Source organism: Hemitrygon akajei, chromosome 8 (genome assembly GCF_048418815.1).
Source record: "Hemitrygon akajei chromosome 8, sHemAka1.3, whole genome shotgun sequence".
Lineage (NCBI taxonomy): Eukaryota > Metazoa > Chordata > Chondrichthyes > Myliobatiformes > Dasyatidae > Hemitrygon > Hemitrygon akajei.
Window position 1 is genome coordinate 139,350,558 of NC_133131.1, and position 23,667 is coordinate 139,374,224.

General features: G+C 40.2%; 1 protein-coding gene across 2 annotated transcripts in view; it reads left to right on the forward strand.

Annotated features, from left to right (window-relative positions):
* The window catches only part of waca (WW domain containing adaptor with coiled-coil a), a 113,330-nt gene that overhangs the window by 73,781 nt on the left and 15,882 nt on the right, over positions 1-23,667 (forward strand). For both annotated transcript variants that reach the window (XM_073054738.1, XM_073054737.1), the window contains 3 exons: positions 9,296-9,418; positions 18,619-18,767; positions 20,083-20,198. In XM_073054738.1, the coding sequence (XP_072910839.1) occupies positions 9,296-9,418; positions 18,619-18,767; positions 20,083-20,198 (388 nt within the window). The remainder of the gene's footprint in view (positions 1-9,295; positions 9,419-18,618; positions 18,768-20,082; positions 20,199-23,667) is intronic.

The window sequence follows — 23,667 nt, forward strand, 5'->3', positions numbered from 1 at the left end:
GGGTTTTAGGGGACAGGCCAAATTTCTTCAGCTTTCTCAGGAAGTAAAGGCGCTGGTGAGCGTTCTTGGCAGTGGACTCTACTTGGTTAGACCAAGTCAGATCATCTGTGATATTGACCCTGAGGAACTTAAAGCTTTTGACCTGTTCCTGCACAGCACCGATGTAGATGGGGTCGTGCGGTCCGCTACTCCTTCTGAAGTCAACAACCAATTCCTTTGTTTTGCTGACGTTGAGGGATAGGTTATTGTCTTCGCACCATGCCACCAGGTTCTTAATTTCCTCTCTGTACTCAAACTCATTATTACCCGAGATATGGCCTACAATTGTGGTGTAATCAGCAAACCTATATATTGAGTTTGATGGAAACTTGGGTACACAATCATGGGTGTACACTGAGTATAGCAGGGGGCTGAGTACACAGCCTTGTGGGGCACCAGTGCTCAGAGTGATTGTAGAGGACAGCTTGTCCCCTATTTTTACAGCCTGGGTCCTGTCTGTGAGGAAGTTGAAGATCCAGCTGCAGATCTAAGACCTAGGTTCCAGAACTTAGGAATCAGGTTATTTGGAATGATGGTATTAAAGGCAGAGCTGTAGTCAATGAAAAGGAGCCTTACACATGCGTCTTTATTCTCCAGGTGTTCCAAGGAGGAATGTAGTGCCAGAGAGATGGCATCTGCCATTGACCTGTTGCTCTGATAGGCGAATTGCAAAGCGTCGAGGTTGGCCGGTAGGCTATGATTGATGTGTACCATAACCAATCGCTCGAAGCACTTCATAGCAATTGATGTCAGAACCACAGGTTGATAGTCATTCAGGCATGCCACCTTACTCTTCTTCGGCACTGGGATTATCGTTGCCTTCTTAAAACATGAGAGGATCTTAGACTGAAGCAGGGAGCAGTTGAAGATGTCAGCAAACACTTCAGCTAGCCTGCTTGCACAGGCCCGGAGAACCCGTCCTGGGACGCCATCTGGGCCCGTCGCCTTCCTTGGATTTATCTTCAGGAAGGCCCTTCTAACGTCCTCCTCAATGACGATGAATCTCGATGCCACCAGGTCCGGTTCATCCGGAGGGGGTGGGATGCTCCTCTTCTGTTCGAGTCTTGCAAAGAATATGTTAAGTTCATCAGGAAGAGAAGCGCTACAGTAATTGATATTCCCAGCCTTTTCTTTGCGCCCAGTGATCTCATTTAGACCTTGCCATAGTCTACTGGCATCCCTCTGGTTAGCCTGGGCTTCCAACTTGGCTTGATATTGCCTCTTGGTGCTCTTAATGGCTTTCCGGAGTTCACGCCTGGATTCCATGTAGCGACTGGTATCCCCAGTCCTAAAAGCCACAGCTCTAGCCATCAAAACGGACTGGACCTCATAATTCATCCAAGGTTCCTGGTTAGGGCATACCCTGATCGTCTTGCGAGACACACAGTTCTCTGCATTTCCAGATAAAGTCCGTGACAGTTGAGGCATACTCATCGAGGTTAGCTGCCGAGTCCTTGAATACTAGCCAGTCCACCGATTCAAAGCAGTCACGCAGGACCTCATCCGTTTCCTCTGTCCAACGTGACACCACTTTTGACACGTGACCTCCTGCTTCAGTTTCTGTTTGTAAGCCGGGAGGAGGAGTATGGCCTGATGGTCCGATTTTCCAAAGTGAGGTTGAGGGACGGAACGGTAGGCATCCTTGACTGCTGTGTAGCAGTGGTCAAGTATATTCAGGCCTCTAGTGGAGCAGGAGACATGTTGGTATAACTTAGACAGCACCTTTCTGAGATTGGCCTCGTTAAAATCTCCGGCTGTAATGAACAAAGCCTCCGGATACCTGGTCTCAAGTTCACTGATGTTGGCATACAGTGTGTTCAGAGCACACTCCATGTCCACCTGGGGTGGAATGTAGACTGCTGTCAGTATGACCGAGGTGAATTCCCGTGGCAGATAGTAGGGACGACACTTCACCGACAGATGTTCCAGGTCCGGACAGCAGGAGCTTGTCAGTACCACTGTGTCTGAGCACTGCGCAGTGTTGATCAGTAGGCAGACACCGCCACCCTTCGTCTTGCCCGAAGGCACCGTGCGGTCCATCCGATGGATCGAAAATCTCTCTGGTCGGATGGCACAGTCGGGGGTGGCAGGGGAGAGCCAGGTCTCGGTGAAACAGAATACACAGCAGTTCTGCATCTCCCTGCAGTAGGTGAGTCTCCCTTTAAGATCATCCACCTTGTTCTCTATGGCTTGCACATTAGTTAGTAGGATGGTGGGCAGAGGAATCCTAAAGCCCCTCAGCTTCAATCTGACCAGCAGCCCAGCTCTTTTCCCACGCTTCCTCAGTAAATAGTGCATCTTTCCAGGTTTCCATCGATGCAGTTTGTTGTTGGCAGCTCTTTGAGGTTGGTGGATGAGTCCCGTAGGGGTCAATCAGCAGGTCGCATTGTCGGGCTGAGTGACCAGAGGCTCCGCTGCCACTTCCAGCTGCCGGGGGCCCAGGCTGTCGAACTAGACTTAACAACTGAACAACAACAAACATGCAGTATTTTTTTTCTTGTAATGCACTGCTGCCAGAAAACAAGTTTCACCACATATGTCAGTGATAATAAACCAGGTTCCGATTCTGATATCCCTCCCAATGTATTTGGGTATCATGCCCTTGTGGCCATTTTCAACTCCAGCACTCTCAGCTTGAAAGCTCTCTTGATTATCCTTTCAGAAGACCACTTTATTGTTTATCCTTGGAAAGGAATAAACAGTCAAAGTTTTGGGCTGAGACCCTTCAGAATAGCCCAAAACATCGACTATTTATTCCTTTCCATAGATGCTGCCTGGCCTTCAGCATCTGTAGGTTTTGTATTTGTGTTCTTGATTTTCCTTTCCTGTTCTGAAATGGAAGCCTGCTCATTTTCTTGTGGCTTTCTTACTTTAATCACTTCTTAACATCCCTGCATCCAGTCATTTCTTCACATACAGCCCAGCTCACTGTGTCTTAAAATGAAATGAAGAAATGCTTCAGTTGCTGGAGTTGGAATACTTTGCTCATGCCAGCATTTTTCAGTCATTCTTCCATAAACAGTTGCTTTCTCTTGGCTCTGACAATGCAAAAAGTGCTGAGTACTATTTATATAACCTTCAACTATAATCTGTTGATAAATGAAACATAAACTATTCAATGCCCTGCTTGTATACTACTTCCAAATCTCACATGGTACCTCTCCCTTTGCTATTTGTGTTGTTCAGTAATGTTCCTCAAGTATAGAATAAGCGGGATTTCTTTTTCTTTGAAATTAAAAATAACAAATCTGCTATCAATTTTCACTTGATCTTCATGCTGTTAATTTTCCACTAATTTGTTTTGCATGCGGAGCACCAGAATGTTCTACAGGCTTTAACCTTGCATGCACAATTCTTAGATCTGTGGACCAGAGCACTCACTAAAGGCAGGACAAATCCAATCTGTAGATTTGCCACCCAATGTTATAAGAGTAATTGAGAATATTGTTAATTGTGCCCTAAAACACCACTAACTCACCAGTTAATTTTTTGCTTTTGCTCAGTTTGGCCTTCATTGGGACCATTAGTCCTGAGACTTTGGTACAAAAATGGACAAATGAGCTTCAGGGCAAATCCTTTACCAGACCAGTCACAAATATTTGCACTACAAAAGCAGGTCAGACATTGAGTATCCTGTGCATATAGTTCTCCTCTTTTATCATGAAGGCCTATTTCCATCTACAAGGTATAGGTCAGTAGTCTGTCAGTGCATTCTTCACGAGACTGGAGAAATGCAGTTTTAACAGTGTCCAAAAGTCCAACAATAACTAGGTCATTGCAGTTTAAATAGCTACCTTTCTGTGTATTTCCCTAAACCCCCATTCACTCACTCAACTACTGGAATACCTTCACTGACTTACAGCAACCTACTGGGACTTCTTTGGGGGGAAAAAAATCTTGCCAAAGTGGCAAGCTTTGCTGCTAAAGGGCCAAGGTCAACAGGTGTATGTGAACACAACCTACAGATACACCTCAAAGTTTCAAAGAGAGAGAGGGCATGCAACTAAATGAATAAAGGGGAGATGTCACATATGCAGGTGATAAGAGAGACTATACTCCTCCCTCGACAACTCCTCCCTCCGAGTGTTAGACACCCTGAGCCAATAGGCTGATCCTGGGCTTATTTCCACTTGGCATGATTAACTTATTATTATTTAATTATTTATGGTTTTATATTGCTCTATTTCTACACTATTCTTGGTTGGCGCGGCCGTAACGAAACCCAATTTCCCTCAGGATCAACAAAGTATGTCTGTCTGTTTGTCTGTACATATGGGCAGTCACTCAATACATGTTCCCATCAGTGGCCTGCACTCACTGTGCCAGTTAGTGTTCAGATCAGACCCCCAAATATCTGTGGTAAGCAGCCATTTCACTGATACACAGATTCTATACACTGAGCCAAGGGGTAATTGAATGCTGAGGAAATATGACTGTACAAGAACCATTTGCACCAGGTTTCTGCCTCAGTAATCTTCAACAAGAAGAAACATCGATCTATAAGACTTTTCCAACACTGTAGCATGCAGCCACAATGATGTCTGTTTCAGATTCAAGTAAACTTGAGTAAATCTCAAGTAAACTTCATAAAACTCAAGCTTCACATTTGTTAACCCTTTCATTCCTGTAATCATTCTCATGAAACCCCAGTGCCAGCACATCTTTTCTTAGATAACAAGCCCAAAACAGCTCACAACACTTCAGATGCTGTCTGGTCAATGTCTTATAAAGCCTCAGCATTACATTCTTGCTCTTACTTTCTCATCCTCTTGAACTGAATGTTAACATCGCTTTTGCCTTCTATACCACAGACTCAACCTTTAAGGAATCCTGCACAAGGATTCCCAAGTTGCATTGCACCTCCAATTTTTGAATTTTCTCCCCATTTAGAAAATAGGCTGTGTCTTATATTCTTTTACCAAAGTACACGATCACTTCCATATACTATATTCCATCTGCCATTTCTTTGCAGAAGGATTTAGATAGGTTGGGAGAATGTGCAGACTCCCTGGTTCTTCAACACTATCTACCTCTGTACCTATTTTCATATTGTCCACAAAATTGCCCACATATCCATGAATTCTATCATCCAAATAATTGAAGTATAACAGGAAAAGAAGCTGTCCCATCACTAGCCCCTGCGGAGCATCACGAGTCACCAGCAGCTAATCAGAATAAGGCCCCTTTATTCCAACTCTTCACTTCCTGCTATCCATGCTGGTATCTTTCCTGTAATACCATGGGCTCTTGTCAAGTAGCTTCAGGTCCAGTACCTTGTCAAAGGCCTTCTTAAATCCAAGTAAACAACTTCCACTGACTTTCCTTTGTCTGTCCTGCCTGTTATTTTCTCAATGAATGCCAACAAATTTGTCAGGTAAAATTTCCCCTTAATGAAACTATGATGACTTTGGCCTATTTTATCAAGTGCCTCAAGTACTCCTAAACCTAATTCTTAATAATGGACTCTAAAATCTTCCCAACCATTGAAGTCAGGCTAACTGGCCAATACCTTTCCATTTTCCTGCCAGCATCCCTTCTTAAATAGTGAGTGACATTTGCAATTTTTCTGAAAACATTCCAGAGTCTAGTGACACTTACGAATTCTTCCACAATCTCCTCAGGTACCTCTTTCCGAACCCTGGAGTGTAATCCATCTGGTCCAGTTGACTTATTTACCTTCAGACCTTTCAGCTTCCAAAGTACCTTCTCCTTAGTAATTGCAATTTCACTCAACTTCACTTGCCCCATCATTAAAATGTTCCCACAACTTATGGACTCACTTTCAAGGACTCCATCTCATGTCCTTTATATTTATTGGTTATTTATTATTATTTCTTTCTTTTTGTATTTACACAATTTGTTGTCTTTTGTACACTGGTTGTGGATGCCAAAGCTGGTGCGGTCTTTCATTGATTTTATTGTGGTTAATATTCTATTATGAATTTATTGAGTATGCTTGTAAGAAAATTATTCACGGGGCCGTATATGGCGTGATGTCTGTACTTTGATAATAAATTTACTGTGAACTTTTGAAGTTTGAACTTTCTGCCCCTCCACCCCAACACACTTGAATTTCTGGCATACTGCTAGTGTCTTGCACAGTGAAGACTGACGCAACACACACTAAAAGCTGCAGGAATCAGCAGACCAGGCAGCATCTATGGGGGAAAAAAAGGCACAGTCAAACATTGTGGACTGAGATCCTTCAACAGGACTGGAGAAAAAAAAGTTAGAAGGGAGGAGAGGAAGAAATATAAGGTGATAGGTGAAACTGGAGTGGGAGGGGTGAAGTAAAGAGCTGGGGAGTTGGTTGGTGAAAATGATACAAGACTGGAGAAGATGAAATCTAATAGGTGAGGACAAAAGGCTATGGAAGAAAGGAAAAGTGGGTAGAGCATCAGAGGGAGTGAGGGACAGGCAAGGAGATAAGGCGAGAGAGGGAAAAAAGGATGCGGAACGGTGGGGGGGGGGGGGGGGGGCAGCCATTACTGTAAGTTTGGCCTCCAGCATTTTGTGTGTGTTGCTTGGATTTCCAGCATCTGCAGATTTTCTTTTGTTTGTTACTTATTAAGATTGTGCATTTCTTTGTTCCCCTATTACTACTGCTTCAGCATTGTTTTACAGTGGTCCTATGTTCACTCTCCCCTCTCTTACTCTTTATCTGAAAAAACCTTTGGTATCCTCTTTCATATTATTTGTTAGTTTACTTTCATAATTCCTCTTCTCTCTTTTTTGGCTTTTTTCATTGCCTTCTATTGGTTTTTAAAGTCTTACCAATCCTCTAACTTCCCACTAATTTGCTATATTATATGCCCTCGCTTTTGCATTTATGCTGCCTTTGACTTCCCTTACATCACCCTGCCTTTAGAACACTTCTTCATCTTTGGGTGGGGACACAAGCAGGGTTCGCGGCAGAACAGTAGTGGCTGGAGATTCTGGGGCCAATTTGGAAGTCATAGGATAGATGTATCTCAATCAACTTTGGTCAGCTTTTCTCTCGTGTGTCTATAATTCCCTTTACTCCACTGTAATACTGATACTTCTGTTGTACTTCACATCCTGGCTACTGTTCGAAGGCCTATATATGACTCCTATCAAGTCTTCTTACCTTAGTTTCTTAAATCTACCGAGAAGGCATCTACATCTTCTGATCCTATGTCACTTCTTTATAAGGATTTGATTTCACCATATACCTTGTTTGCTTACTTATTTAGAGAGGCAGTGCGGAACAGGCCTTTCAGGCCCACTGAGCCGTGCCACCCTGCAACCCATTGATGTTACCCTAACCTAATCACAGGGCAATGTACAATGACCAATTAATCTACTAACTGCTATGTCTTTGGACTGTGGTAGGAAACCACAGCACCCGAAGGAAACCCACATTCACACGTGAAGAGCTTACAAACTTTCTTATAGTGGACATTGGAATTGCATCCTGAGCTGTAATAGCATTGCGTTAGCGGCTACGATACCATGGCTTCATTGTGCCATTCAAATGAACTAATTACCCATTACAGCAGGATGTTTTAAAATAGGATCCTTTTACATTTTGACACTTGTGTACTATCTCAAGGTTTGCAAATTCCAGAGCAAATATAGTCAACTCCACTGGGTAACTCTTCTTTGGTAAAACATTTTCCAGTTAGCAGTTTAGTTGCCAGCTTTGGTTCTCAAACCACTTTTGAGTATTGTAACAGTTCAATGAACTTACAAATCCTCAATGAACTTGAATAAAAGTTGTTCGTAAATTTAAGCGTATTGAATTATAATTAATTGCTGAATTATTAAGCCATTTGCCTGAATTAAAGCCTGTTATTTCCAAAATTGTGACTGCTGTTTAATATGTGTTTTTCAATGAATGATATATATTCATTAGTTTATATGTATTACAGCCTTAATGGATATGTCTAGGATATTTTATATACCTCTATCAAATACCTCATTCTTCTATGCTCCAGGGAATAATGTCCTAACCTCTTCAACCTTTCTCTGTAACTCAGTTTCTCAAGTCCCGGCAACATCCTTGTAAACCTTCTCTGCACTCTTTCAACCTTATTAATATCCTTCCTGTAATTAGGTGACCAAAACTGCACACAATACTCCATTTTTGTCTAGTAACTATTATATTTGCATCCTTATTCCTCTTTGAATTATATTTGCCACATTATAAAAGATTAGAAATGGGTCCAAGGATATATTTCTTGAATGTATGGTAATCAAGTTGACTGCTTATAGAACCATACAGCACAGAAACAGGCCTTTTGGCCCTTCTTGGCTATGCCGAACCATTTTTCTGCCTAGTCCCACTGACCTGCACCTAGACCATATCCCTCCATACCCCTCTCATCCATGTACCTGTCTCAAGTTTTTCATTAATGTTAAAAGTGAGCCTGCATTCACTGCTTCAACTGGCAGCTCATGCCACACTCCCACTACTCTGTGTGAAGAAGCTCCCCCTAATGTTGCCTTTAAACTTTTTCTTTTTCACCCTTAACCCATGTCCTCTGGTTTTTTTCTCCACTTGCCTCAGTGGAAAAAGCCTGCTTGCATTCACTCTATCTATACCCATCATAATTTTATATACCTCTATCAAATACCTCATTCTTCTATGCTCCAGGGAATAATGTCCTAACCTCTTCAACCTTTCTCTGTAACTCAGTTTCTCAAGTCCCGGCAACATCCTTGTAAACCTTCTCTGCACTCTTTCAACCTTATTAATATCCTTCCTGTAATTAGGTGACCAAAACTGCACACAATACTCCAAATTCGGCCCCACCGGTGTCTTATACGTCTGAACCCTTAGTGCCTAAGTGGCACATGGGGCCTCAGTGTCTTGTACAACCTCACCATAACTTTCCAACTCTTATACTCAGTACTTTGATTTATAAAGGCCAATGTGCTAAAAGCTCTCTTTACAACCCTATCTACCTGTGACATTTGTCTAAGTCTGCTTTTTCATTTTGTTAGTTGATTTCTTTTCATATGTCAAGGTTCAATATATAATTTGATAAATTTTCTTTCTAAATATATTTGTGCCTGAAGGAATAATCACAGTGGACATTCAAAATGATTTTGAATGGGGCTTAAAGTGATTTTTATGTTGGGACAGACTTGCTTATTTGCTGGATTTACTGGGTTGAAGCCCAAGCAGGCATAATGTAGTTGAAGGAATCTTGTTTTATATAATCTATAACAATTAGTTTAACTGTAACTGTTGGGTGGAACAAGTTTAAGAAAGCATCTTTTTGTCTTGCAGTCCTTACAGCTGCTGTCACACAAGCTTCTTTGCAATCGATGCTTCATAAGCTCCTCACAACTGGACCATCAGCTTTAAGCATAACAACTCTCCTTTCCCAAGCTGCACAGTTGTCTTCTCAGGGTAAGAATTAAACAAATGCTCTATTGCCATTATTCTCTAATAAAATGTATTGCTGCTGTGACTGCTACCAGCCACTGCCAACTTTTGAACTACCACCATTGGAAATAGTGATTTTTCTACATTTTAGTTTATGTTCTCATCAAACTGAATTGTTCCATTATTGGGAAAGGGGTCAAATTCCTGATGTAATTAGGAAAGATAATTTTCACATCAACTATACAACAGCTAAATGAATCTCCAGATTATGTATTTTACTTCTGTTTTCCTCTGCAAAATCCAGACTAAAGAATTAAACCATACTTGGGTCGTTACGATGAAATCAAGGTATTCATTACCTTCCTTTAAGATAAATTTTTTAAGAGTGATTCCTTTGCAGCTATCACTATTCACTTTGTCCACTTAAAATAATTAAAGAAATACAGATTGTTGATAGTTCAGGATAAATCATCCTGAAACTGAAATTCTGGATTTGATTGTGCACATTGCTGGTAAACTTGCAGTAGAGATTGGAAAATTTAATTTGGTTGCAAAATATTGGTATTTTTCACAGAGGTTAAGTTTAGCTAATAGTTGGCAGTTGATCCAGATGTTGCATCTTCCTTGTTACCATAGTAGTCTACAAATTACAATGGGAGATAGAAAATGCAGGCCAGAAAGGCAATGTTACAATAGTTATGGGGGATTTCAATATGCAGGTTGATCAGGAAAATCAGGTTGGTGCGGGATCCAAGAGGGGGAATTTCTAGAATAGTCATAACCATATAACAATTACAGCACGGAAACAGGCCATCTCGGCCCTTCTAGTCTGTGCCGAAAGCTTACACTCACCTAGTCCCACCAACCTGCACTCAGCCCATAACCCTCCTTTTTTTTTAATGACAATACCCAACCTACCTCTACCAAACAGACATACTTTATTGACCCTGAGGGAAATTGGGTTTCGTTACAGCCGCACCAACCAAGAATAGTGAAGAAATATAGCAATATAAAACCATAAATAATTAAATAATAATAAGTTAATCATGCCAAATGGAAATAAGTCCAGGACTAGCCTATTGGCTCAGGGTGTCTGACACTCCGAGGGAGGAGTTGGAAAGTTTGATGGCCACTGGCAGGAATGACTTCCTATGACGCTCAGTGTTACATCTTGGTGGAATGAGTCTCTGGCTGAATGTACTCCTGTGCCTAACCAGTACATTATGGAGTGGATGGGAGACATTGTCCAAGATGGCATGCTACTTGGACAGCATCCTCTTTTCAGACACCACCGTCAGAGAGTCCAGTTCCACCCCCAACAACATTACTGGCCTTACGAATGAGTTTGTTGATTCTGTTGGTGTCTGCTACCCTCAGCCTGCTGCCCCAGCACACAACAGCAAACATGATAGCACTGGCCACCACAGACTCATAGAACATCCTCAGCATCGTCCGGCAGATGTTAAAGGACCTCAGTCTCCTCAGGAAATAGAGACGGCTCTGACCCTTCTTGTAGACAACCTCAGTGTTCTTTGACCAGTCCAGTTTTTGTCCATTCGTATCCCCAGGTATTTGTAATCCTCCCTACCACTTCTACTTCTACTTCACTTCTACTAATACCACTTCTACTGGAAGCTCGTTCCACACAGCTACAACTCTCTGAGTAAAGAAATTCCCCCTCGTGTTACCTCTAAACTTTTGCCCCTTAACTCTCAACTCGTATCCTCTTGTTTGAATCTCCCCTACTCTCAATGGAAAAAGCCTATCCACATCAACTCTATCTACCCCCTCATAATTTTAAATACCTCTATCAAGTTTCCCCTCAACCTTCTATGCTCCAAAGAATAAAGACCTAACTTGTTCAACCTTTCTCTGTAACTTAGGTGCTGAAACCCAGGTGGCATTCTAGTAAATCTTCTCTGTACTCTCTCAATTTTGTTGACATCTTTCCTATAATTCGGTGACCAGAACTGTACACATACTCCAAATTTGGCCTTACCGATGCCTTGTACAATTTTAACATTACATCCCAACTCCTATACTCAGTGCTCTGATTTATAATGGCCAGCATACCAAAAGCTTTCTTCACCACCCTATCCACATGATATTCCACCTTCAGGGAACTATGCACCATTATTCCTAGATCACTCTATGAAATGGCTTTTTAGAGCAGCTCGTTGATGAGCCCACCAGGGATCACCTATTCTAGATTGGGTGTTGTCTTATGAACCGGATTTGATTAGATAGCTTAAGGTAAAGGAACCCTTAGGGGAGGGAGTGATCATAATATGATAGAATTCACCCTGCAGTTTGAAAAGAAGAAGCTAAAGTTGGATATATCAGTCTTACAGTGGAATGAAGGGAATTACAGAGGCATGAGAGAGGAGCTGGTCAAAAATTTTTTGAAAAGTGCACTGGCAGGGATCATAGCATAGCAGCAATGGCTAAAATTTCTGGGAAGGCACAGGATATATATATATATATTCCAAAGAGGAAGAACTATTCTAAAGGCAGGATAACGCAACCTTGACTAACAAGAGCCAAAAAGAGGGCATAAAATAGAGCAAAGTTCAGTGGGAAGTTAGAGTATTGGAAGCTTTTTAAAACCAACAGAAGGCACCTATAAAGAATGAGAAGATGCATTAAGAAGATGAGCAGGCCAATAATGTTAAAGAGGATACTAAAAGTTTCTTCAGATACACAAAGTGTAAATAAGACACGAGAGTAGGTAGTGGACCAATGAAAAATGATGATGGAGAGATAGTAGTGGGGGACAAGGAAATGGCAGATGAACTGTTTTGCATCAGTCTTCACTGTGGAAGATACTAGCAGTAAGCTGGAAGTTCAAGAGTTTCAGGAAGCAGAAGTATGTGAAGTTGCCGTTCCCAGGGGGAAGGTTCATGGGAAACTAAATTCTGCAGGCAGATAAGTCATCTGGACCAGATGGTAAATGCCCCAATGTTCTGAAAGAAGTGACTGAAGAGATTGTAGAGGCATTAGTAATGATCTTTCAAGAATCAATTGATTCTGACATGGTTCCAGAGCCCTGGAAAATTACAAATATCACTTCACCATTCAAGAAGGGAGTGAGGCAGAAGAAAGGAAATTATAGGCCAGTTAGGCTGACCTTAGTGGTTGGGAAGGTGTTGAGAGTCGATAGTTAAGAATGTGGTTTTGGGGTACTTAAAGAAACATTATAAAATGGGCCGAAGTCAGCATAGTTTCCTTAATGGAAAACCTTTCTGGAAAAATCTGTTGGAATTCTTTGAAGAAATAACAAGCAGGATAGATAAAGGAAAATCGGGTGTTGTGTTCGTGGATTTTCTGAAGGCCTTTGAAAAGATGCCACGCATGGGGCTGCTTAACAAACTACATGCCCATGATATTACAGGAAAGATACTAGCATGGACAAAGCATTGGTTGATTGGCAGGAGACAAAGTGGGAATAAAGGGACCCTTTTCTGGTTGGCTGCCAGTGAGTAGTGGTGTTCCACAGGAGTCTGTGTTGGAACTGCTTCTTTTTACTTTATATGTCAGTGGCTTGGATGACAGAATTGAAGGCTTTGTGACCAAGTTTGCAGATAATGCAAAGTTAGGTGGAGGGACAGGTAGTTTGGAGGAAGTTGAGAAGCTATAAAAAGACATTAGGAGAATGGGCAAGGAATTGGCAGATGGAATGCAGTGTTGTGAACTATATGATCTTGGTCGAAGTAAAAGGTAGACTATTTTATAAATGGGGAGAAAATTCAAAAATCTCAGGAGAAAACAGACTTGGTAGTCCTCGTGCAGGGTTCCTAAAGATTAATTTGCAGATTGAGTTGGTGGTGAAGAAGGCAAATGTCATGTTGGTATATGTTTCAAGAGGACTAAAATATAAAAGCAAGGATGTAATGTTGAGGTTTTATTAAGCGGTGGTGAGGCCTCACTTGGAGTATTATCACAAACACGAGAAAATCTGCAGATACTGGAAATCCAAAGCAACACACAAAATGCTGGAGAAACTCAGCAGGCCAAGCACTACCTATGGAAAAGAGTAAACAGTCAACTTTACAGGCTGAGGTCCTTCATCAGGTCTGATGAAGTGTTTTGACCTGTAACATCAACTGTTTGCTCTTTTCCATAGATGCTGTCTGGCCTGCTAAGTTCCTCCTTGGAATGTTGTGGGCCCCTCATCTAAGAAAGGATATGCTCACATTGGTGAAGGTTCAAAGGACGTTAATGAAAATGATTCCGCAATTGAAAAACTTGTCTTTTGAAGTGTGTTTGGCTCTGGGCCTCTACTCACTGGAATTCAGAAGAATGAGGGCAACCTCATTGAAACCTATTGAATGTTGAAAGGTCTTGCAAGAGTGGATGTGGAGAGAATGTTTCCTGTGGTGGGTGCATCTAAGACCAGAGGACACAGCTTCAGAATAGGGGGTGTCCTTTTAGAATGAGATGAGGAGGATTTTTTTTTAGCCAGAGAGCAGTGAATCTGTGAAATTCGTTGCCATAGGTGGCTGTGGAGTCATTGGGTATATTTAAGGAAGAGGTTGATAGATTATTGATTGGTCAGTTCATGAAGGGAAATGGGGCGAAGCCGGGAGATGGGTCTGATGAGGAAAAATGGATCAGCCCTGATGAAATGGCCTGGCAGACTCGATAGGCCAAATGGCCTAATTCTGCTCCTATATATTATGGTCTTATAATAAAGGACAGTTGGCCCTAATTTTCATTCTTTCTTTGGGAATTCTTCCCAATGTGATGTGAGTTTTAAAAACAGTTTAATGTTTGTAACAACTCTGAGCCACTGTCACAAGCTCATTTTCTATGTCTTTTAATGCACTACTCTACATGATGTGATTAATTATCTTCCATGTTGTCTGTTTTTATTGCTTTACCTAATGCTTTTTAAAAGTTAAGCTGCTCTATTGTAAAGCTGATTTTGATAAAACTGGGCAAGTTAACAAACTGGTAATTATGGAACAAAGCATAACAGATGCAGTTATGTTTGAAATATTTATGAATGTGTGTTGACTATTTGATTGGCAAATCTCATTGAAGCAAGCTTATAATTGATTCACAGGTATTCTTCATACTCTGATTTTTAAAATTTGCTGACACGTAGCAGTGAATCAAACCTTTTTGATTTGCCTTTGTAACTTGTAAAATGTCCAGTCTATGATCCATTGTTCAGTCTTAATTCTGTTTTTTTTATTGCCAGGCTTAGTTTGCTTTGGGTGTAAATTCTGATAGTCTTTTTTTCATCTCTAAACAACTCATTTAATTATATATCAATTAACCAGTTCAAGTGGTCATATTTACAATGTTATCTAGAATATTTAAATTTCCTGACATCCTTTGGATTTTTAAAATTGTAGCTGTTTAATACAACTGGTTTTCAATTAATGGAAAGTGATTTTAAGGAGAAAATAAACAACTATTTGCTAACTATACAGAAGTACTGTCAGTTTCTTTGTGTATATCCAAGAAATTGCTTTTGAATATATTTTTGCTGTTTCTTTGCCCAAAAAGAATAACCTTTTTTTTGTTTCATTCTGTGATTGGACCAGTTTTCACACTGCTCAAAATTACAGAAGTGCTACATGTGCAGAATGTATATTTTAGATAACTACACTGAACATTTTTGTGGATTGCATAAACTTTGAGCTAATTGTATAGCCGAGGAAAACACAAATACCTACTTGTTCAGCATCAAATTTGTGTCTATAATTTTCAATATATATTAAAGTTATTTTCTACATTTCTTGCACAAATTTACTAATAAGACCGTAAGAAATAAGCCATTCGGCTCATGGAGTCTGCTCTCCCATTTGATCATGGCTAATTTATTTTCCTTCTCAACCCCTGACGCCCTTACTAATTAGAACCTAACGAACTCAGTTCTAAATATACCCAAATGCTTGACCTCATCAGCTGTCCATGGCAATGAATTCCTGAGGCTACGTCCACATTACACCGGATAAATCCATAACCAAAGCCTTTTCTCTTTGTTTTTACCCTCCTTCTATACTAAAACGGCGTTTTCGTCCCCCAAAAACGGAGCTTTCCAGAAACGCTCTCCAAAGTGTGTATTTTTGAAAGCGCCGGATTGGCCGGAGCAGTGTGGACGGGGTAACCGGAGAAATCTAAAAACGCTGTGAGACGGCAGCGCACTATTTCATTGTTTTCTTGAACGCAACCTAACAATTTCAGAACAGACGGCAATGAGACTGAAGCCAGAAGAGTTAGAAATGTACTCACCAAATACTTTGACCTATAACTTGCTGAATAAATAAGTATACTCACTGCCCTGTTTTCTGTCCTTGCTCGTATGAAGGTGGTTTACCCATTTATGGAAGTACTTCTCTGACAATAGATGCATAAAAACCTAATGTAACATTGTATGGAAATACAAGATAAGACTGATGCAGACATGTTTTATACATTTAACAAGGTGCTTTTTTTAATGCAACAGAGTTAGTCAGTTTTTCAATGTTCGTCGTCAGCAGGGTCAATCTGTCCGTGAACTCTCTGTCGGTTGCCACCGTATGCTCCAGTATTTGTTTTTTTTTTAGTTTTAAGTTCTCCCACGTGAGAGCCAACATCTGTCCATCATTTTAAGTTTTTCTAGTCTGTAACTATACAAATGCGCACTTTTACGGCAAATTTCGACACCAAACATGTTGCTTGTTTTCAGTAGATGTGTCCTGCGCATGCGCAGGAGGAGGAGATTCACCGATATCTCTGTTTCAATGTGGACAGAGATATTTTTAAAAACGCATAGTGTGGACGCCTATCGTTTTTACGTGAAACTGGCGTTTTCAAAATTATCCAGTCTAGTGTGGATGTAACCTCAGTTTCACCACCCTCTGCCTTAAGAAATTCCTCCTTGTCTTTACTAAAAAGATGTCCCCTCCATTCTGAGGCTGTGCTCTCTGGTCCTAGACTCTCCCACTATAGGAAATGGCCTCTGCATATCCACTCTCTCTAGGCCTTTCAATATTTAGTAGGCTTGAGTGAGATCTCCTCCATTCTTCTAAACTCCTGCGAGTACAGTATCCCCATACGTTAACTCTTTAATTCCCAGGATCATTTTCATGAAACTCCTGGATCCTTTCCAATACCAGCACATCCTTTCTTAGATATGGGGCCCAGAACTCTTCACAATACTGTAAATGGGGTCTTACTAATGTCTTATAAAGCCACAGCATTACATCTTTATATTCGAGTCCTTTCGAAATGAACGCTAGCATTGCATTTGCCTACCTTAATACTGACTAATCTGCAAGTTAACTTAGGGAATTTTGCACTTAGACTCCTAAGTCACTTTGCACCTTTGATTTATGAATTTGCTCCCTAAATCCTTCTTGGGCTTCTAGCTGGGTACAAGTATTGATTTTAACCAATGTTTTAATGACAAACTCGCCATCTTCATCAAGGATGATACCTGGGCATGTCTAGTCCACAAATATAAATTGATAATTGTACCTGGCTGGAAGCCCGAGAAGAGTTTATTCGTCATTTATGCCAGAAAAGCAACAGATCCTTTTCCAATTTTCTCCCTGTTTAGAAAATAGTCCGTGTTTTATTTCTTCTACCACAGTACATTACCATACACTTCCCATAACTGTTTACCACCTAATACGCCTTTGCCCATTCTCCTAATCTGGCCAAATTCTTCTGTAGACTCCACGTTTCCTCATCTGTACCTGTCTCTGTATCTGCAGACTTGGCCACTAAGCCATCAATTACATCATCATCCAAATCATTGACATATGAGGTGAAAATTAGCAGACCAATACCAACCCCTGCAGGACACCATTATTCACATACATTCAACCAGAAAAGCCCCCTTTTATTCCCAGTCTTCGCTTTCAACCAGTCTTCTGTATGTGCTAGTATCTTCCTGGAATGGTTTCTTAGCTTGTTTAGCAACCTCATGGGTGGCACCTTGTTAAAGGCCTTCTGAAAATAATTTGACTGTTCTGCTTAATTTTCACTAATTTGTTTAAATGTTTCGAATTTGGTTGTAAGTTGAGAATTGTTAAGAATATTGCAAGATTGAAGTATTTGTGTACGCCCGTTTAATTTTAATGAAATAGAGTTCCCTCTGGTGGCAATATGATGAAACAAGATCCCACAAGTATACCTATGATGTACCTATATACAGACCCTTTGGTCTACCCTGGTTTCACTATCCATGACGCCAGTCTGAACAAGTCTCTTTTGGCTTAATATGCTATGTATTTCACTGTTCCAAGCCTGATCATGTGTCTGCATCATCTGCAACTTCCGAATGCGATAGTCTTTGTCCCTTTCCTACTCCAGTATTTGACCCTTTTCATTATTTGAATTAAATTTTGTGAAAGTTAGGATATGTTCACAGGAATTTATGGCAGAATTGGCAGCTCTGACATTGTATCTACTACTATAGCAATCTTAAGTAAACAGGCTTTTTTTTTTGCAAATATCAATTGGCTTGTTTGATGGAAGGATCAGAAATTATTTATCTTTGCTTTATAAATGGACATTTTATGTATACTCTAAAATTTCATGCTAAATAATTGAGAAGTTATACCAAGGTGTTTTTTTTTCCAAACTATATGACTTTTCAGCTTTTCAATCTGCTGCGTAAGTTCCTACAGGTGAGAACAGGAAAGCCATTTCTCAGGCAGATGACACAGTTTAGACAAATTTTCCCCTCTGCCTCTTTTCTCTCCTTTCTGTGGGGGGATGAATTGCTAGTAAGGAAAATATCAGGGCCAGTTATTCCAAATAAATGAATTGCTTAGGGAATGACACTTCTTATTTTTCTTTAACCTCCCTTTTTTGGATTTTTTTTGTAATGAAGTTTGTTGATTGTATTGAATCTTAAACTGTCTAAACAGATAAATACAAGGGGGCCAATTTTAATGACATCTGTTCATCTTCCATATGAGTACTATCTGGGGGAAAAAACTGCAAAGGCACCCACCCAGAATTTATAGTGAGTGAAGAAGGTTGTATTACAACTTTCCTATGGCAGTGGAATGCATTGAAAATTCTATTTTAAAGATTGCTTAATAGATGTGCATATTTCATATGGAGTTCTCCTTTCTCTTAACAAAAGTATTCTTACAGAAATTTGGTAGTTTGGACAGCATTGCTTAAGTGTATTTTGAAAAATGTTGACTTTTTTGAAAATTTAATATGATCTTTTGATGGAAAACACTAGATTATTTTAAACTTTTTTTAAAACGCAGCCCCTCAATCTAATCAGTCTCCGATGTCATTGGCATCAGATGCATCATCCCCAAGGTCATATGTGTCTCCTAGGATTAGTACACCACAGACTAACCCAGTTCCTCTTAAACCGCTGATGAGTACGCCTCCTGTGACGTCTCAGCCAAAGGTACGTAATTCTAGTTAATATCTGATTTAGCTGCTGAATATGTGGTTTTATAAATTGCTGAAGTTAGATACAAACTACTAGATTTTCATAGCCTTGTCAACTGTAATTAATTTTAAACTATAGTTGATTTGCAGTTCAGTTGAAATTATGCAATTCATGATATTTGAAATTGTTCAAGTTTAAGAGATGAAGAACTGTTTGTATATTCAGTTTATGCACGTGCTGATTGTTTTTGCCATCACACCTAAGAAATTTATGAAATATCTTAGCATGGAACTGGAAATGCTCATACCTTCTGTTTTTTGATTTGTGTATCCCTCTTTCCTCAACACTTAATTTAAAATCTAGAGGATAATTTATCCTAACAGCCAAATCAAAAGTAGTTTTCCTTTGCACTTTTGAAAAGAAAATGTCAGCACATCTACAGTACATGTACATCGTATCAAACAAATATTGAAACAATTGAAGAAGAAGCAATGTACTGCCAAACACCACACTGGAGTGTAGTAAACTAATGTCCAGGTAACTGAATGGTATCTCTGAGGAAATTTGTTATCAGTGAATCAATGCCTAAGTATAGGAGCTGACCCTAGAAAGAGAAGAAAAAGTCAATATGTTTCCTATTTAGCAGCCCCTAGATGACTTGCCCTACTCAGGCTTTGTGGTTTCTGAGGTGACTGAGGAACTGATGTGGTCAGTGTTCCAGATAAGGGGTAAGGTGTGCCTGCAGGATGCATGTGTTGCTTGTGAGGTGGTGCAATCCTTCTGTCATTTCTGTAGGACTTTTTGATTCACTTGATGCATGGATTCAAAGTTCTCGATACCATCTCAGATGTTCCTTTGCTGCCTTGAGTAGTCATGGGCTAGGAATGCCAAGAATCAGTGGGTATGTTGCATTATTTTCATGGAAAATTTGAGTACATTTTTTATTTTATTTTTCCTTTGTCCATTTGGTTTTCTTATCTCCAATGGAAATTGGAATGAAATCCCAGCTTCAGAAGACAAGTATCAAGCATTTCAACATCTTTGCCTGGCAGTGGAGTGAACTTGAGTGTAACCAGGGTTCTAAACAGGGTTGGCCTAGGAGATTCGCTTAACTTTCCAGTGAATTTGGAGGGTTTTGCAGAAGTAGTGTATTAGGGACACTTCCATAACATGGGTTATGCATTTTCATCTAATTTGTATATAAATACCAGTTTGTGCCAATCTTGTGCACTGTTGATGTTTGTAAAGATTACTAACTGATTTAAAGTGCCCTCAAATGAATGTAATGTATTTATGTCGGAGGTAATGGTGTATATTTGCTTTCGTTTAGTCTAGTGCTTCAGTTGTGAAACAAGGACCAGCACAGCAGCAAGTATCTCAACAGACTCCTACTGCTGACAAACATGGGCATGAGCCTGGTTCCCCTCGTAATGTTCAACGTTCAAGGTAAGGATATCTGATCCGGATGCCTATTTGTAAAATTTATTGGGAATTGGGTTTTAAGGCTTTGCAACAGAGGGAAGGCTGAGTAAGTATAACCTTCCTTCTTCAAAATAACTTAGAATAGCCAATATGATTCTTTTTAATGTTCCATATACATTGACTTGCTTTTGTTAATTGTAGCTAATCCTTTATGATTTCCAGGGTGTAGCGTTGACAGTAAAATGCAAAAAATAGGTTCCAGTTTTACTTTCAGGAAGGATTTATATGGAGTGATTATTTCATCTTTGCTCCTTTTGACATAATGAACTATAGATATTTAATACAATCATTAATTACTACAGTACAACTGGAGATCATTTGGCTTACAGTGCTGACTCTTTGAAAACTTTGTTTGATTATTCCAACTCTTCCTCTGTAGCTCCACAGTTTCATTAATCTTTTTATTTTTTGTGTTTATACAATTAACTTTTGGGAGTGTTATTTGTTCTCCATCTACCAAGCTGGGCAGTAGATTTTAAATTACAATGACTTGGTGTATAGAACAAATTCTCCTTGCATCATATCTACCTGAAATCTGCATCCTTTTATTCTTGATGCTGTCTCTAGAAGCATTTTCTTTCTTCTTAATGCCACCATTAAAACTCTTATAATTTTTGAAATCAGACCTTCATTGCTTAGAATATAGCGGATTCCAGTTACTCAGTCCATTGATAGCCACTTATTTGGAACAGCTTGGAAGAACATACAGAGATTGAGAAAATAGCCGGGGTTCCCTTCATTTATTTTGGACACTATACCACTTATTTGGGACAGGAGACTGTTGCCGAACAGCTTCTAACAAGTGTCAGCCACGTGACCTTGTGTAGCTGTTAAATGCTACACCATGCTTGGACCAAACAGTTTTTAAATAGCATCATTTACGTGTGTTTGTGTTCGGAAAGCAGTGATTTTTGTCACTGGTACTTGGTGAGAAGTGAGCAGTAAGACAATTTAGAATTGGTTTTGCTTACTATGTATAATGCCCTGGGTAAGATTTCTGCTGCTATGCTGTGAGGTATTTTTATTTTAGCAGTTTTTTGTAAAAGCAGTGTGTGCTGCCAATATGAGCGTTTTGGCTTTGGCTAAAGATAAAGAACGATGCTGTCCATCTTGGGAATGTGGTGTCAGCTAATAGAGGTTGTCTTGGTACATGTCATAACTTTCTGTCCAGTGGAACATCAGAAAGTGCTGGGCAGGAGATTTCTGAAGGGCAGCATTCCATTTTGGGAGTTTTTCTTTTGGCGGGAGCAGCGGGGAAAGGGGAAGATACAGCAGAATGTCATTCAAAGAAGAGTCCCCATTGTAAGAAGTGTTTTGTGCAGAAGAATGGCTCCAAGGAGGAAGGGACAATACCCCTGAGAGAGCCAGTTCATTCAAGATGCTCTTTGAGGGAAATTCAGACGGTGGCGGGTGTCCACACAGACCATGGGTTCGATGTGTGGGTAAAGCAATATACTGAGTACTCCAGAAATGAGCTCCAACATTTATGTGCACATTTGGACTGATTTAACTGTAATGGGCCTCTGTAATTTTCTTCTTTCTGTAATTGTTAAAGTCGAAAATTTGGTAAATATATTTCTTCTGTAATTTTATGCTGGTGTTTGATCTCTTAATTTTCTGGCATGCGGTAACTTCGCATGGAGCAGTATCTACTCAGCATTCACTACGATTTATGTTCCTTCCCAAACATCCCATCTTTCCTGTTTGGTTGAACCCCAAATCATACTGACCCTGGACATGTATTGCTTATGAAAGGTGGCCTTCTCACCTCTGAGTCATGTGGCTGTAAGCAGAGTTAGCCAATGAGCCAAATTTGTATAAAACCCCGCTGAGAGGGTTGCATTTCAGTTTCAAGTATTCAGGCTTGGAGATGCCAGAAACGGCCAGGAGTGAAAATGAAACAATTTCGCTACTTCCAGCAGGTTAGGAACTACGAAGAATCTGAAGGTATTGACAATCATCTTGAATGTTACAATGAAGAATTGGAGGATGCAATTGCCAAAAGGATTATATGTGACATTACCTACACTGGGTGTCTGCGCTGACTTTGTTTATTTACAGTCAATCAAAAGAACATAGCAGTGTGTTGATTGTCCAACATATCCAAGGATGACTGTGTGGGAGTTTTTAAGGTGAAAAAGCTGTTGCACTGGAACAGTTCCATTCTCTCAAGTTCGGAAGCCTGGGTCCAGTGGTATGAGTAGTTGTCACAAACTGGAGTCTTGGTTGCAGTGGATAACCATAAATACTTCTGTACCTTATCATCCCCTTTGCTCTTAACAAAGCATTGCAGAACTACCTTCCCCTTTTCCCAACTATGATTTCCATTTCCCTGCCCTCTTCCCACTCTCAGACCACAGTAGAGACCCATATCAGAATCATGGTTTTTTTTGTGGTAACAGCACAGTGCAACATAAAAAAATACTGTAAGTTACAATAAGAAAACACAGTAGTGTACACGGATTCATGGGCCATTCAGAAATCTGATGCAAACTTCATTGGTTAAGCAAGGGGTTCAAATTGTTGAAGAATGCATAACCTGTAAAATAAGGTGTTTTAACTTTCATTTACGGCTTCAAATATCACGGTTCACAAAAGACAGAATAGGTAATAACACAAGTTAACAAGAGCAGCAAGAGCGATCATTGCACGTAAATTGTTAAAGTGACTTCATTTAAAATAATGTTTTGACTGAGGTCTTCTAACAATTAGAGTACCTGCCTGTTGTCAATACAGGTGTCCCCTGTCTTCGCTAACAGAAGGTGTTTTCACTGTTAACGATAAGAGGCAGTGCGCCCCAATGAGCCAAGCTCCTCACCCGGAACTGCATTCTAGCCAGCATTGCTTAAACTCGTGCCTGTGAGCATCTATGCTTTATGTCAATTTATTTTGTGCATCCGTTAGCAAGATGAGTTCTAAGGTATCGGAAAAGTCTAAAAGACCGCATAAGGGTGTTACACTTAGTGTAAAACTAGACATAATAAAGCGTTTTAATCGTGGTGAATGAAGTAAGTGAGTTTGGCTAAGGGTTTGTGGAAGTTGACAAAGATGATGTTGAAGAGGTTTTGGCATCCCATGACCAAGAACTGACAGATGAAGAGGAAAGGATAACAATTGAAACCGAACGCAGTAGCGAACAACCAGAAAGTGAAGTCGTCCAGGAACTGAACGGGAAGCAATTGCGTGAGATTTTCGCTGCGATTGACAACGCTGCAATGATTGCAGAAAAGTACGACTTTAATTTTGAAAGGGTACGTAGGTTTAGGGCATATTTGCAGGATGGTTTGAGTGCTTACAAAGAACTGTATGATAGAAAAATGCACGAGGCTAAGCAGTCAAGCATACTGTTGTTTTTCAAGCCTTCCACAATATACACAGCCTATATAATGTAGGAATACTTCTCTGCAATTATTGCAGCACTGTCCACTGCAGC